The sequence below is a fragment of the Coregonus clupeaformis genome, chromosome 1 (genome assembly GCF_020615455.1).
Source record: "Coregonus clupeaformis isolate EN_2021a chromosome 1, ASM2061545v1, whole genome shotgun sequence".
In the NCBI taxonomy this organism is placed as follows: domain Eukaryota; kingdom Metazoa; phylum Chordata; class Actinopteri; order Salmoniformes; family Salmonidae; genus Coregonus; species Coregonus clupeaformis.
In genome coordinates, this window is record NC_059192.1 from 48,076,949 (window position 1) to 48,094,188 (window position 17,240).

Consider the following 17,240-nt stretch of genomic DNA (forward strand, 5'->3'; position numbering starts at 1 on the left):
ACTTGCGTACTATTGTTTGTACAGATGAACGTGGTTTTATAATTGCTCCCAAGGATGAACCAGACTTGTGGAGGTCTACCATTTTTTTACTGAGATCTTGGATAATTTCTTTTGATTTTCCCATGATGTCAAGCAAAGAGGCACTGAGTTTGAAGGTAGGCCTTGAAATACATCCACAGGTACACCTTCAATTGACTCAAATGATGTCAATTAGCCTATCAGAAGCTTCTAAAGCCGTGACATCATTTCCTGGAATTTTCCAAGCTGTTTAAAGTCAACTTAGTGTATGTAAACTTCTGACCCACTGGAATTGTGATTCAGTGAATTATAAGTCAAATAATCTGTCTGTAAACAATTGTTGGAAACATTACTTGTGTCATGCACAAAGTAGATGTCCTAACCGACTTGCCAAAACAATAGTTTGTTAACAAGAAATTTGTGGAGTGGTTGAAAAACGAGTTTTAATGACTCCGACCTAAGTTTATATAAACTTCCGACTTCAACTGTATATTTCCTATTCAAATTAATTTAATGTATGTTTTCATGGAAATCAAGGAAATTTCGAAGTGACCCCAAACTTTTGAACGGTAGTGTATATCCTTTGCATTTACTTCTAGTGCCACCCCAGAGATAACACCCTTGATAGGTGCCCTGCTTCGAAGATCCAGAAACACGACACATTGCAATCCGACATCTTCTTGTGGTTCCTTCAGTTCCATAGAAAACACACAAAAAAACACACAAAAAACACTTCTCGTTATTCTCATCGACGGCACCTCATCCAACGCATCCCCAATTTTAACAGAGACTTCAAACGGATCTCCCAGGTAACAACATTGATCCAAAACCCTTATTCCAACCAAAAAAGACTCAGACCTAGGTTTGGATTTACTAATTTCCACTACCACTTTACTTCTCGTTTCCTTTTGCATTCGCCACTGTAATCCAATTATTCTCACTCTCATCTCCACTCGACAAGCCATCTGATTCAAACAGAACATCCGCTTCCATGACTGTGCTTATCACCACTTTAGGGTACCATTATGGCGCCGCCGGTAGAGGGCGGCTTGAGAACATTCATAATAATGGCATGACGCGACCAAAGTGACGGAGGTGCAACCTAATGAATAGCGGTCTCCATGACGACACATCAAGCATGTTGGGACATATGATCAAAAGTAATGGGAAAAGCTTTCATAACAGATCAATGTAATATGGAATTATGAAATGTAAATTATAAACAGATCGTGTGGATATCAGTCAATATGCCTTTTTATATAATTATGTTTCAGGTTAAGGCGACAAGGCACAAGGGAGCAATATGGATATAATGAGGTAATTTCATCTTGCATTAATAAAACATTTGTAGTGTAAGACATACAGACAGTAGAAAGATCTCTCAAACATGGTACATTTCTCAATTGATGAGAATGACTTTGATCTGTTTCTTCTTGATATCTTTGGATTGCCAGTTGTTGTTTCGAAAATCGATCTCTGTTATATTAATTAAAAAGGTGTTATTTTGTTGCGCTTTTATTGTAGAAAATAATTCCCTCTGTCATAAATTAATCTTTGTCTCTAGGTGGTTTTGAAAGGAGCAGGAAATAAACTGAGTCTTCTTGGAGTAAGTTCATTTTGTTGTTCCATGACTTTGCAAACTGTTTTTGCAGGGGAGTAGAATTTAGGCCTCAGCATCAGAGGGTTAGGGTGGGGATTGAGAGTTTGTTTTTTGAAGGATAGTGTTAACGTGATTTCTTTCCCATCCTACAGCAGACCTGTGCCGTGTGCTTAGAAGAGTTCAAAAGCAGAGATGAGCTTGGAGTGTGTCCCTGCTCACATGCCTTTCACAAGAAGTAAGGCCCCTCCCACAGTCCTGGCTTTGATGGCGTGAAGTGAAAAGCTGAAGGCATACCCAGGGAAGAAGAGATCAAAAGCAATGAAACAAACATTTTAATTTAAAAAACAGAGACAAAAATATTGACAAAGCCCTCCAGGTCTAGTGTGAAACTGACAGGCATTTACTGTCTGTGTGACTTTCAGTCATTTGACTAAATGCACCTGTTTACCCCTAAGGCAAGACCCCTATGACATTGTTTGCAGACTGTTAGCTTGAGATAATAGACTACCATCTCGCTCCCTGGGCAAGGGTAGAATAGTATAACGACCTCTCCCACAGGATACAGTACCAGTCAAAAGTTTGGACACACCTACTCATTTAGGGGTTTTACTTTATTTTGACTATTTTCTACATTGTAGAATAATAGTGAAGACATCAAAACTATGAAATAAAACATATGGAATCATGTAGTAACCAAAAAAGTGTTAAACAAATCCAAATATATTTTATATTTGAGATTCATCAAATAGCCACCCTTTGCCTTGATGACAGCTTTGCACACTCTTGACATTCTCTCAACCAGCTTCACCTTGAATGTTTTCCAACAGTCTTGAAGGAGTTCCCACATATGCTGAGCACTTGTTGGCTGCTTTTCCTTCACTCTGCCGTCTGACTCATCCCAAACCATCTCAATTGGGTTGAGGTCGGGGGATTGTGGAGGCCAGGTCATCTGATGCAGCACTCCATCACTCTCCTTCTTGGTAAAATAGCCCTTACACAGCCTGGAGGTGTGTTTGGTCATTGTTCTGTTGAAAAAATATATATAGTCCCACTAAGCCCAAACCAGATGGGATGGCGTATCGCTGCAGAATGCTGTGGTAGCCTTGCTGGTTAAGTGTGCCTTGAATTCTAAATAAATCACAGACAGTGTCACCAGCAAAGCACCCTTACACAATAGGACACATTTCTACCGGTCTAATGTCCATTGCTTGTGTTTCTTGGCCCAAGCAAGTCTCTTCTTCTTACTGGTGTCCTTTAGTAGTGGTTTCTTTGCAGCAATTCAACCATGAAGGCCTGATTCACACAGTCCCCTCTGAACAGTTGATGTCGAGATGTGTCTGTGACTTGAACTCTCTGAAGCATTTGTTTGAGCTGCAATTTCTGAGGCTGGTAACTCTAATGAACTTATCCTCTGCAGCCTCTGCAGGTAACTCTGGGTCTTTCATTCCTGTGGCGATCCTCATGAGAGACAGTTTCATCATAGCGCTTTATGGTTTTTGCGACTGCACTTGAAGAAACTTTCAAAGTTCTTGACATTTTCCGGATTGACTGACCTTAATGTCTTAAAGTAATGATGGACTGTCGTTCCTCTTTGCTTATTTGAGCTGTTCTTGCCATAATAAGGACTTGGTCTTTTACCAAATAGGGCTATCTTCTGTATACCCCCACTACCTTGTCACAACACAACTGATTGGCTCAAACGCATTAAGAAGGAAAGAAATTCCACAAATTAACTTTTAACAAGGCACACCTGTTAATTGAAATGCATTCCAGGTGACTACCTCATGAAGCTGTTTGAGAGAATGCCAAGAGTGTGCAAAGCTGTAATCAAGGCAAAGGGTGGCTATTTGAAGAATCTCAAATATAAAATATATTTTGATTCGTTTAACATTTTTATTTGGTTACTACATGATTCCATATGTGTTATTTCATAGTTTTGATGTCTTCACTATTATTCTACAATGCAAAAAATAGTAGAAATAAAGAAAAACCCTTGAATGAGTAGGTGTGTCCAAACTTTTGACTGGTAGTGTATGTTTTGCATGTTAGTAGCCAACGGGCTTACAGTGCATTCGGAAAGTATTCAGACCCCTTGGACTTTTTCTACATTTTGTTACGTTACAGCCTTGTTCTAAAATGGATCAAATAAAATACAATTCCCATCAATGTACACACAATACCCCATAATGACAAAGTGAAAATAGTTTTTTTTTTTTTCTTTTGCAAATGTATATAATAAAACTGAAATACTTATTTACATAAGTATTCAGACCCTTTGCTATGAGACTCGAAATTGAGCTCAGGTGCTTCCTGTTTCCATTTATCATCCTTGAGATGTTTCTACAACTTGAATGGAGTCCACCTGTGGTAAATTCAATTGATTGGACATGATTTGGAAAGGCACACACCTGTCTATATAAGGTTGCACAGTTGATAGTGCATGTCAGAGCAAAAACCAAGCCATGAGGTTGAAGGAATTGTCTGTAGAGCTCTGAGACAGGATTGTGTCGAGGCACAGATCTGGGGAAGGGTACCAAAACATTTATGCAGCATTGAAGGTCCCCAAGAACACAGTGGCCTCCATCATTCTTAATTTGAAGAAGTTTGGAACCACCAAGACTCTTCCTAGACCTGGCCGCCCGGCCAAACTGTGCAATCGGGGGAGCAGGGCCTTGGTCAGGGAGGTGACCAAGAACCCGATGGTCACTCTGACAGAGCTCCAGAGTTCCTCTGTGGAGATGGGAGAACCTTCCACAAGGACAACCATCTCTGCAGCACTCCACCAATCAGGCCTTTATGGTAGTCGGCCAGACGGAATCCACTCCTCAGTAAAAGGCACATGACAGCCCGCCTGGAGTTTGCCATAAGGCACCTAAAGGACTCTGAGACCATGAGAAACAAGATTCTCTGGTCTAATGAAACCAAGATTGAACTCGTTGGCTTGAATGCCAAGCGTCACGTCTGGAGGAAATCTGGCACCATCCCTACGGTGAAGCATGGTGGTGGCAGCATCATGCTGTGGGGTTGTTTTTCAGCGGCAGGGACTAGGAGACTAGTCAGGATCGAGGGAAAGGATCTGCAGAGAAGAATGGGAGAAACTCCCCAAATACAGGTGTGCCAAGCTTGTAGCGTCATACACAAGAAGACTGGAGGCTGTAATCACTGCCAAAGGTGCTTCAACAAAGTACTGAGTAAAGGGTCTGAATACTTATGTAAATCTGTTTTTTATTTTTTATACATTTGCCAAAAAAAATCTAAACCTGTTTTTGCTTTGTCGTTATGGGGTATTGTGTGTAGATTGATGAAGAAAAAAAACTATTTCATCCATTTTAGAATAAGGCTGTAACGTAACAAAATGTTAGGAAAGTCAAGGGGTCTGAATACTTACCGCTCTCTCTGTATGTCTTTCTATCTCTCGCTCGCTCGCTCTGTCTGTCTGTCGCTATCTTTCACACTTTCTCCCTCTCTCCCTCTCTGTCTCTTTTTCTCCCCCCCCTCATTATCTCTCCTTTTCTTCTCAATTTCTTTCTGTAATATAATATGTTCCCCTCTCTACCCCTACGCAGGTGTCTGTTAAAATGGCTGGAGATCCGCAGTGTCTGCCCCATGTGCAACAAACCCATCTGCCGTTTGCAGCCAGACCCCCCACAGGGCGCAGAGGGGCCCCCAAGCCCAATGGAGGTGTGAGATGAGAGAGGGACCCACCACAGCACCTCAACACCCCTAACTACAGTTCCAACCTGCCTCATCCCACTCCACCCGACCCCTACAAATCACACCCTGGTCCAGTTGAAGTGAATCAGGCATTCCATCCTGACCTCTCCAATATACCCCCATCCTAGAGTTCTGACAGACCATTTGAATCCACTCTACTCTGGTTTTGAAGGTGTTAGACCCCTGCAGGTGTGTGTGAGATGAGACTTTAAAGTGGAACTTATAGAACAATATCTGAAAGGCAGGGGATGGATGAAGAGACCCTGTCCCATGACCACCAGCCAACCCATACAGGAGAGGTACTGAAAAAAAGTTGGGATGCTGTGCATTGGGCTCTACTTTCCCAAATCATAGTCAATAACCCTCCATCCAATTGTTGCCAAGTGAAGATAGGGTGTCCTGATTGGTTGATGAGTAACATGGGGCCTGGATGGAGGTGACATCTACATACCACGCCCACAGCTGCCATCATGGGCCTATGAGGTATCCAGCTATGACATAGGGTGCAGTGACCCTGTCACTAGATAACACATCAGGATCGTTCTTGATTTGCATTGCCATTTAAGCATGGCATTTTGGAAGAAATTAACTTCATTTTTGTTGAATTGTTTTTATTTAAATGTACTGTATTTGGGTACATCCCATTCTAAATAAACTAATATGGCAGCTTAATCACTTTAAATATCAAGGACGGTAATTACACATTTTAGGTAATTGAGGATTTTCTTAAATGGAGGCCACAGATGCTTAACCCTTGAAAAATAATTTACTAAAGGGAAATTATTAATATTTTACTCACAATGTAATTTCCCTTCTTTTAAATTGAGTAATACCAATGACAATTTTTATTTAGACACCAAGTTATCAATGGAATCCTCAAAATTATGACATGCTAAAAGGGTGTGATTAGCTAAGAACTTTCTTTAATATAGACCCCTCCCCCAATAACAGTTTGCAACTGGAGGGAATGCTCAAGGTCCTTGTATATATTTTGTGTAATGAGTCATCTCAGAAACCCCAAACTAAAATCTGGTGTAATTGCGTCAGATGCCTGATTACGTTCTGGGGCAGATGTATGAAAAAAGATAGGCCTACTAATGAGACTAGCGAAGTCACTTTAAACAATGAATTAAGTATACAGTTTTGCAGTACAAATTGATTTAGCTATATTTTATCATTTATAAACGGTTCAATATAAACAAAAACATGTATATGATGTGTAACTATTTGTCTAAAGTGTTTTTCATTGTTGCAAAGCTGAGGGACGCAAATGCCACTGCAATTCAAGAATGACCCATCAATGAAATATATAATCTTTAAATTATTTCTAAGGAATTGTTTTGTATTATAACTGGCTTTCAATAAAGTATATTGTTTCAGTGATATTGAGAACTCTGATGTTATATTCAGCTGGGGCCTAGTTTATAACCATTTCAAGTATCTGCATGCGCCATTTCTGAAAAGAATAAGTAGGCCTACATCTACAAAAATATTGAGATTTATAAACTTGGCGCACCCCATATAGAAGTATGTTTCCCTTTATAAATCTGACAGTTTTATGGAGACGACAACAACAGAGTAAGTTTAAGTAAAAAGTGTATGAATGTGAATAAACTTTGATATGTTAGAACGAACATGAACAACTACAAGCTTTCTCCTGGCTAGTAGCTAGTTAGCTTTACATTTACAGTTGTCATTTTAAGCTGTGTCAGGTTTTATCTAACTAGCTAAAGCTGGGTAGTTCTGGCTGTGTGAAAAACAGATGTTTTGAAGCCAAGAATACTTGCTATCTACAGAATTACTTGCATAATCACTGTCATAGTCTTCATCATAGGGTCAGCAAGTTAGCAATGGGTGTGCCACCAGTCAAGAAGATAAAAAAAAAAGAGTAAATAAGAGTATTTTTTCAAAGGAGTGAAAAAGGACTGTAAGTAAGGTTCTAGGCAACTGCCCGCACACCACCCCATGGCAAACTAGCTGGCAATTTTGAAAAAATCACAGTGATTATGGGTCATGAAGGTGTGTTCCATGTGTTAAAACTTTGTTTGGTGCTATCATGATCATGGTATTAGAGTGACAGCCATGAACAGACAGACAGGCAGAGAGGGAGAGAGAGAGGCCAGAAACCAACAGGTAAGATAGTGAGAAGTGCCTCTCCAAGCCCATTGAGTTCATAGACATGATCTGTCGTAATGTGAATCAATCTGAATTATCATATGATCACTGATGAAATGACAGCAGCTGTCACGATCGTTGAACGGAGTAGACCAAGGCGCAGCGTGATGAGCGAAAATACTTTATTTTCCAAAGTGATAACACGAACAAAACAATAAACGATAACGTGACGTCCTAGTTTAAACACAACCAACACGGAACAAACCAAAAGGAACAAGATCCCACAACACCTGTGGGAAAACAGCCTGTCTAAATATGGCTCCCAATCAGAGACAACCCGTAACAGCTGACACTCGTTGCCTCTGATTGGGAACCACTCTGGCCAACATAGAAATACAAATACTAGACTGTGAACATAGAACAAACCACATAGAATCTACACACCCTGGCTCAACACATAGAGTCCCCAGAGCCAGGGTGTGACAGTACCCCCCCCCCAAAGGCGCGGACTGCGACCATGCCTTAACATAAACCAAACAGGGGAGGGCTGGGTGGGCATTCCTCCTCGGAGGCAGTTCCAGCTCCGGGCTTGCCCACCACCCTCCAATAATCCCCCCGTAGCGCCCCTGGTCCGGTCTGGCCCCGCTGGCTGGAGCTGGACTGGACATCGTAGGAGCGGATTGCTTAAGCTCCGGTGTGGAGCAGCTGACCGGTACCTGACCAGGCACCGGTAACCCAGGCACGGGTTGTGCCGGACTGACGACGCGCACCCCTGGCTTGGTGCGTGGAGCAGGAACGGGCCGGACCGGGCTGACAATGCGCACCCCTGGCTTGGTGCGTGGAGCAGGAACGGGCCGGACCGGGCTGATGATGCGCACCCCTGGCTTGGTGCGTGGAGCAGCAACGGGCCGGACCGGGCTGACGATGCGCACCCCTGGCTTGGTGCGTGGAGCAGGAACGGGCCGTACCTGGCTGACGACTCGCACCCCTGGCTTGGTGCGAGTGGCAGGAACAGGCCGGGCCGGGCTGGCGACGCGCACCGTAGGCTTGGTGCGAGTGGCAGGAACAGGCCGGGCCGGGCTGGCGACGCGCACCGTAGGCTTGGTGCGAGTGGCAGGAACAGGCCGGGCCGGGCTGGCGACGCGCACCGTAGGCTTGGTGCGAGTGGCAGGAACAGGCCGGGCCGGGCTGGTGACGCGCACCGTATGCTTGGTGCGAGTGGCAGGAACAGGCCGGGCCGGGCTGGCGACGCGCACCGTAGGCTTGGTGCGGGGAGCAGGAACAGGCCGGGCCGGGCTGGCGACGCGCACCATCAACTTAGTGCGGGGAGCAGGAACGGGCCGGACCGGACTGGTGACGCACACCACTTGCTTGGTGCGTGGAGCAGCAACGGGCCGGACCGGGCTGACGATGCGCACCCCTGGCTTGGTGCGTGGAGCAGCAACGGGCCGGACCGGGCTGACGATGCGCACCCCTGGCTTGGTGCGTGGAGCAGGAACGGGCCGTACCTGGCTGACGACTCGCACCCCTGGCTTGGTGCGAGTGGCAGGAACAGGCCGGGCTGGCGACGCGCACCGTAGGCTTGGTGCGAGTGGCAGGAACAGGCCGGGCCGGGCTGGCGACGCGCACCGTAGGCTTGGTGCGAGTGGCAGGAACAGGCCGGGCCGGGCTGGCGCCGCGCACCGTAGGCCTGGTGCGAGTGGCAGGAACAGGCCGGGCCGGGCTGGCGACGCGCACCGTAGGCTTGGTGCAAGTGGCAGGAACAGGCCGGGCCGGGCAGGCGACGCACACCGTAGGCTTGGTGCGAGTAGCAGGAACAGGCCGGGCCGGGCTGGCGACGCGCACCATTGGCTTGGTGCGGGGAGCAGGAACACGCCGGGACGGGCTGGAGACGCGCACCGTTATCTTGGTGCGTGGAGCAGGAACGGGCCGGACCGGGCTGACGATGCGCACCCCTGGCTTGGTGCGTGGAGCAGCAACGGGCCGGACCGGGCTGACGATGCGCACCCCTGGCTTGGTGCGTGGAGCAGGAACGGGCCGTACCTGGCTGACGACTCGCACCCCTGGCTTGGTGCGAGTGGCAGGAACAGGCCGGGCCGGGCTGGCGACGCGCACCGTAGGCTTGGTGCGAGTGGCAGGAACAGGCCGGGCCGGGCTGGCGACGCGCACCGTAGGCTTGGTGCGAGTGGCAGGAACAGGCCGGGCTGGTGACGCGCACCGTAGGCTTGGTGCGAGTGGCAGGAACAGGCCGGGCCGGGCTGGCGACGCGCACCGTAGGCTTGGTGCGGGGAGCAGGAACAGGCCGGGCCGGGCTGGCGACGCGCACCATCAACTTAGTGCGGGGAGCAGGAACGGGCCGGACCGGACAGGTGACGCACACCACTTGCTTGGTGTGAGGAGCGGGACTGGGTTTCTTCATAACCCTCCGCTCCCTCAGCTGCCTACACAGTTCCTCTCGCCGTGCCTCTACTCTCACCCTCTCCCTTATCGCCTCCAGTAGCTCCACCCTCTGAACCACTAACTCCTGCTCCTCTGGACCAATAGCCCCCTTAACCTGGTGGCCTCCTCACCTAACCTCCCAATACGCCCTGTAGCTGCCTCCTGCTGCCCCGTCGCCCCATGCCGTGTGCCCCCCTAAAAATTTTTTTGGGGTTGCCTCTCGTCCGTCCGACGACGACACTGTTGACGCCCGTTGCTCCTCTCTCCGTCGCGCCTCCACCGTCTCCTTCCATGGACGGCGATCCATCCCGGCCTGGATTTCCTCCCAGGTCCAGGACCCCTGCCCGTCCAATATCTGTTCCCACGTCCAGGCTGCCTGCTCCTGGACACGCTGCTTGGTCCTGGTATGGTGGGATCTTCTGTCACGATCGTTGAACGGAGTAGACCAAGGCGCAGCGTGATGAGCGAACATACTTTATTTTCCAAAGTGATAACACGAACAAAACAATAAACGATAACGTGACGTCCTAGTTTAAACAAAACCAACACGGAACAAACCAAAAGGAACAAGATCCCACAACACCTGTGGGAAAACAGCCTGTCTAAATATGGCTCCCAATCAGAGACAACCAGTAACAGCTGACACTCGTTGCCTCTGATTGGGAACCACTCTGGCCAACATAGAAATACAAATACTAGTCTGTGAACATAGAACAAACCACATAGAATCTACACACCCTGGCTCAACACATAGAGTCCCCAGAGCCAGGGTGTGACAGTACCCCCCCCCAAAGGCGCAGACTGGGACCATGCCTTAACATAAACCAAACAGGGGAGGGCTGGGTGGGCATTCCTCCTCGGAGGCAGTTCCGGCTCCGGGCTTGCCCACCACCCTCCAATAATCCCCCCGTAGTGCCCCTGGTCCGGTCTGGCCCCGCTGGCTGGAGCTGGACTGGACATCGTAGGAGCGGATTGCTTAAGCTCCGGTGTGGAGCAGCTGACCGGTACCTGACCAGGCACCGGTAACCCAGGCACGGGTTGTGCCGGACTGACGACGCGCACCCCTGGCTTGGTGCGTGGAGCAGGAACGGGCCGGACCGGGCTGACAATGCGCACCCCTGGCTTGGTGCGTGGAGCAGGAACGGGCCGGACCGGGCTGATGATGCGCACCCTGGCTTGGTGCGTGGAGCAGCAACGGGCCGGACCGGGCTGACGATGCGCACCCCTGGCTTGGTGCGTGGAGCAGGAACGGGCCGTACCTGGCTGACGACTCACACCCCTGGCTTGGTGCGAGTGGCAGGAACAGGCCGGGCCGGGCTGGCGACGCGCACCGTAGGCTTGGTGCGAGTGGCAGGAACAGGCCGGGCCGGGCTGGCGACGCGCACCGTAGGCTTCAGTGCGAGTGGCAGGAACAGGCCGGGCCGGGCTGGCGACGCGCACCGTGAGGCTTGGTGCGAGTGGCAGGAACAGGCCGGGCCGGGCTGGTGACGCGCACCGTAGGCTTGGTGCGAGTGGCAGGAACAGGCCGGGCCGGGCTGGCGACGCGCACCGTAGGCTTGGTGCGAGTGGCAGGAACAGGCCGGGCCGGGCTGGCGACGCGCACCGTAGGCTTGGTGCAAGTGGCAGGAACAGGCCGGGCCGGGCAGGCGACACACACCGTAGGCTTGGTGCGAGTAGCAGGAACGGGCCGGACCGGGCTGACGATGCGCACCCCTGGCTTGGTGCGTGGAGCAGCAACGGGCCGGACCGGGCTGACGATGCGCACCCCTGGCTTGGTGCGTGGAGCAGGAACGGGCCGTACCTGGCTGACGACTCGCACCCCTGGCTTGGTGCGAGTGGCAGGAACGGGCCGGGCTGGTGACGCGCACCGTAGGCTTGGTGCGAGTGGCAGGAACAGGCCGGGCCGGGCTGGCGACGCGCACCATTGGCTTGGTGCGGGGAGCAGGAACAGGCCGGGACGTGCTGGAGACGCGCACCGTTAGCTTGGTGCGTGGAGCAGGAACGGGCCGGACCGGGCTGACGATGCGCACCCCTGGCTTGGTGCGTGGAGCAGCAACGGGCCGGACCGGGCTGACGATGCGCACCCCTGGCTTGGTGCGTGGAGCAGGAACGGGCCGTACCTGGCTGACGACTCGCACCCCTGGCTTGGTGCGAGTGGCAGGAACGGGCCGGGCTGGCGACGCGCACCGTAGGCTTGGTGCGAGTGGCAGGAACAGGCCGGGCCGGGCTGGCGACGCGCACCGTAGGCTTGGTGCAAGTGACAGGAACAGGCCGGGCCGGGCTGGTGACGCGCACCGTAGGCTTGGTGCGAGTGGCAGGAACAGGCCGGGCCGGGCTGGCGACGCGCACCGTAGGCTTGGTGCGGGGAGCAGGAACAGGCCGGGCCGGGCTGGCGACGCGCACCATCAACTTAGTGCGGGGAGCAGGAACGGGCCGGACCGGACTGGTGACGCACACCACTTGCTTGGTGTGAGGAGCGGGACTGGGTTTCTTCATAACCCTCCGCTCCCTCAGCTGCCTACACAGTTCCTCTCGCCGTGCCTCTACTCTCACCCTCTCCCTTATCGCCTCCAGTAGCTCCACCCTCTGAACCACTAACTCCTGCTCCCTCTGGACCAATAGCCCCCTTAACCTGGTGGCCTCCTCACCTAACCTCCCAATACGCCCTGTAGCTGCCTCCTGCTGCCCCGTCGCCCATGCCGTGTGCCCCCCCCTAAAAAATGTTTGGGGTTGCCTCTCGTCCGTCCGACGACGACACTGTTGACGCCGTTGCTCCTCTCTCCGTCGCGCCTCCACCGTCTCCTTCCATGGACGGCGATCCATCCCGGCCTGGATTTCCTCCCAGGTCCAGGACCCCTGCCCGTCCAATATCTGTTCCCACGTCCAGGCTGCCTGCTCCTGGACACGCTGCTTGGTCCTGGTATGGTGGGATCTTCTGTCACGATCGTTGAACGGAGTAGACCAAGGCGCAGCGTGATGAGCGAACATACTTTATTTTCCAAAGTGATAACACGAACAAAACAATAAACGATAACGTGACGTCCTAGTTTAAACACAACCAACACGGAACAAACCAAAAGGAACAAGATCCCACAACACCTGTGGGAAAACAGCCTGTCTAAATATGGCTCCCAATCAGAGACAACCAGTAACAGCTGACACTCGTTGCCTCTGATTGGGAACCACTCTGGCCAACATAGAAATACAAATACTAGACTGTGAACATAGAACAAACCACATAGAATCTACACACCCTGGCTCAACACAGAGTCCCCAGAGCCAGGGTGTGACAGCAGCTTAAGTCTAGAGGGTGTATTGCATGTGTTAACTTCATGCAGGAGCGAGGAAGCCGTGATTATATTTTATTTTTGATAATTGTGCATAGCCGCGGGAAGTAGGGGTACTGAGGGTGCTGCAGCACCCCCTAAAAATCTGAATAAAAAATATATACAGTACCAGTCAAAAGTTTGGACACACCTACTCATTCAAGCGTTTTTCTTTATTTTGACGATTTTCTACACTGTAGAATAATAGTGAACACATCAAAACTATAAAATAACACATATGGAATCATGTAGTAACCAAAAAAGTGTTAAACAAATCAAAATAGATTTTATATTTGAGATTCTTCAAAGTAGCCACCCTTTGCCTTAATGACAGCTTTGCACACTCTTGGCATTCTCTCAACCAGCTTCATGAGGTAGTCACCTGGAATGCATTTCAATTAACAGGTGTGCCTTCTTAAATGTTAATTTGTGGAATTTCTTTCCTTTTTAATGCGTTTGAGCCAATCAGTTGTGTTGTGACAAGGTAGGGGGGTATACAGAAGATAGCCCTATTTGGTAAAAGACCCAGTCCATATTATGGCAAGAACAGCTCAAATAAGCAAAGAGAAACAACAGTCCATCATTACTTTAAGACATGAAGGTCAGTCAAAATGGAACATTTCAAGAACTTTGAAAGTTTCTTCAAGTGCAGTCGCAATAACCATCAAGCGCTATGGTGAAACTGGCTCCCATGAGGACCGCCACAGGAATGGAAAACCCAGAGTTACCTCTGCTGCAGAGGATAAGTTCATTAGAGTTACCAGCCTCAGAAATTGCAGCCCAAATAAATGCTTCACAGAGTTCAAGAAACAGACTCATCTCAACATCAACTGTTCAGAGGAGACTGCGTGAATCAGGCCTTCATGATCGAATTGCTGCAAAGAAACCACTACTAAAGGACACCAATAAGAAGACGAGACCTGCTTGGGCCAAGAAACGCGAGCAATGGACATTAGACCGGTGGAAATCTGTCCTTTGGTCTGATGAGTCCAAATGTGAGATTTCTGGTTCCAACCGCCGTGTCCTTGTGAGACGCAGAGTAGGTGAACAGATGATCTCTGCAAGTGTGGTTCCCACCGTGAAGCATGGAGGAGGAGGTGTGATGGTGTGGGGGTGCTATGTTGGTGAAATTGTCAGTGATTTATTTAGAATTCAAGGCACACTTAACCAGCATGGCTACCACAGCATTCTGCAGCGATACGCCATCCCATCTGGTTTGGGCTTATTGGGACTATCATTTGTTTTTCAACAGGACAATGACCCAACACACCTCCAGGCTGTGTAAGGGCTATTTTACCAAGAAGGAGAGTGATGGAGTGCTTCATAAAATGACCTGGTCTCCACAATCACCCGACCTCAACCCAATTGAGATGGTTAGGGATGAGATGGACCGCAGAGTGAAGGAAAAGCAGCCAACAAGTGCTCCGCATATGTGGGAACTCCTTCAAGACTGTTGGAAAAGCATCCAGGCTCTGTCGTAGCCGGCTGCGACCGGGAGACCCATGGGGCGGCGCACAATTGGCCCAGCATCGTCCAGGGTAGGGGAGGGAATGGCCGGCAGGGATGTAGCTCAGTTGGTAGAGCATGGCGTTTGCAACGCCAGGGTTGTGGGTTCGTTTCCCACGGGGGGCCAGTATGAAAAATAAAAAAATAATGTATGCACTCACTAACTGTAAGTCGCTCTGGATAAGAGCGTCTGCTAAATGACAAAAAAAAAAAAACAGCTGGTTGAGAGAATGCAAAGAGTGTTCAAAGCCGTCATCAAGGCAAATGGGGGCTACTTTGAAAAATATCAAATATATTTTGATTTGTTTAACACTTTTTTGGTTACTACATGATTCCATACTATTTCATAGTTTTGATGTCTTCATTATTATTCTTCAATGTAGAAAATAGTAAAAATAAAGAAAAACCCTTGAATGAGTAGGTGTGTCCAAACTTTTGACTGGTACTGTATATATAAAAAGAAAAACATAACTTGATTTTTTCCCCTCACAAAAGTAGTGCACTGCATCCTTTACTAGTATTTGCGGACCGATATAGACATCTGAACTTTTTCAGCATATCTGCTTTGGAAAAAAAGTAGTTGTATAATTAAGAACAGGATTCAATAGTTGGAATTGTAAGAGTTGTTGCCCTGTCCCTTTCTCTGCAATTGTCATTCTAATGGAATCCAGAAAGAACAAAACCCTGTCCTCAAACATTTACATCAAAAGGTGCAAAGTTATGGGCAAAGACACAAAACATCCACATCAAATTAAATATTTTTCTTCATCAAATAACATTAAAAACAACCACTTTTTATGCATTATTAATTTACCATCCTCACAAACCACTTAATGTAAATGTACATTACTGTATTGTACATAGGCTGGTCATCTAGGTTTGTACCTGTAGACTTTCCATCACCATTAACAGAAGCAATGCACAATACAGTAATTAAGTACATTGAGACACCAAGTGGTTTGTGATGATGTGATGATGTGGCTCAGTTGGTAGCGCATGGCTCTTGCAACGCTAGGGTTGTGGGTTCGATTCTCACGGGGGACCTGTATGAAAATGTATGCAATCACTACTGTACATTTCTCTGGATTAGAGCGTCTACTAAAAATGGAATGAATAGACCCTTTCAGTTTTCACATAGAAATAAGTTGCATTTGCTAAGTATTTCAAGAAACTGGAAAACATATATCAAGCAAGTATTTCTATATTCCACAGGTATTATCAGATTAACTGTTTAGAACAGATAATTATCAGACTCAAGTTACAAATGCTGGTAAACACTCAAATACATTTAGATTTTTAAAAAATCACAAAAGTATTGCATTGGCCCTTTACTAGTCCTGTATTAGCAGACTGATATTGAGTACCACAGTATGAGTCATAATACCATAAAACCTAGCGGTAAAAGCCGGAAGTGTTTCCAATCGTTTTTTCGCCATTCATTTTTGTGTCGGGATTTTTGAACTACTTCCTATAAGGTCTGTGTTTCGTGTAGGCTGGTGTGACGTTATGATAGCCATATAACTCTCTCTCGGACAAGGTAACTTTTATCAATATATTCGCCTGTCATTACCCCCCCCCAAAATGAAACGCTAATTATCCGCTAATGTGGCTATCATACAGAACTACACATCCTGTCGCAAGCTTTGACGTCATCCCTCAAGGCACATTTCTCCATGCAGTATTTCTGTCTGTAATAAAGCCATTTTGTGGGGGAAAACTCATTCTGATTGGCTGGGTGTGGGTGCCCACCCGTGTGGGTGAGTGCCCACCCATGACTGCACCCCTACCCAGTCATGAGAAATTCATAGATTAGGGCCTTATGAATTTATTTCTATTGACTGATTTCCTTATATGAACAGTAACTCAGTAGTCGTTGAAATTGTTGCATGTTACATTTATATATTTTTTCAGTAAATATAAATATTATACAGTGGATGCCTAAGCCTATAGGCCTATGCATGCAATGCCCTGATGCATTTAGTGCTGACCCGTGAGGTTCTGTCTCATAAATCCCTGACATATTACTTTATAAACATATCAAACATACATTAATTTACACATCAGAAATATTAAATTCCAATTCACATCCTCAAATTCTTTACATTTATACCCAAAACATATTTACTCTTAACTTTAATTCAGCTGTTTAGGTTATAATTATGTAGTTGACTGTTGCCCACTATAGCCTCATAGGAGACTAAAACATGAAAGCCTTTAAAGAAGTTACTTTATACTCATGCTCAAAATACATTCACCCAGTGTAAGAAGAGCTAATAGAAAGACAAGACTAATGCTAATTATTGGAAAATGACTGAACAAGCTAGCATAGCGCTAACCGAAGCCAGCATCAACTGACCGGAGCTAGCAAACAGCTAACCGGGGCGAGCCAAAAGCTAACCGGAGCAGATAATAGTTAACCAGAGCTAGCTCTAAGCTAGCGGCTTTTCTAACATTTGCAGTACAACAATTACAAGTTCTTAAACATCACAGTTGCAACATTACATTCTCTAAACCCTTAGGAT

The 17,240-nt window shown here is 47.8% G+C and overlaps 1 protein-coding gene across 2 annotated transcripts in view; it reads left to right on the forward strand.

Moving 5' to 3' along the window:
* LOC121569914 (RING finger protein 122-like) overlaps nucleotides 1–6,715 on the forward strand; it is a 28,748-nt gene extending 22,033 nt beyond the window's left edge. For both annotated transcript variants that reach the window (XM_041881250.2, XM_041881259.2), the window contains exons 4-7: nucleotides 1,293–1,335; nucleotides 1,583–1,624; nucleotides 1,771–1,853; nucleotides 5,185–6,715. In XM_041881250.2, the coding sequence (XP_041737184.1) occupies nucleotides 1,293–1,335; nucleotides 1,583–1,624; nucleotides 1,771–1,853; nucleotides 5,185–5,305 (289 nt within the window). In that variant the 3' untranslated portion in view covers nucleotides 5,306–6,715. The remainder of the gene's footprint in view (nucleotides 1–1,292; nucleotides 1,336–1,582; nucleotides 1,625–1,770; nucleotides 1,854–5,184) is intronic.
* The last annotated feature ends 10,525 nt before the right edge of the window (nucleotides 6,716–17,240 follow it).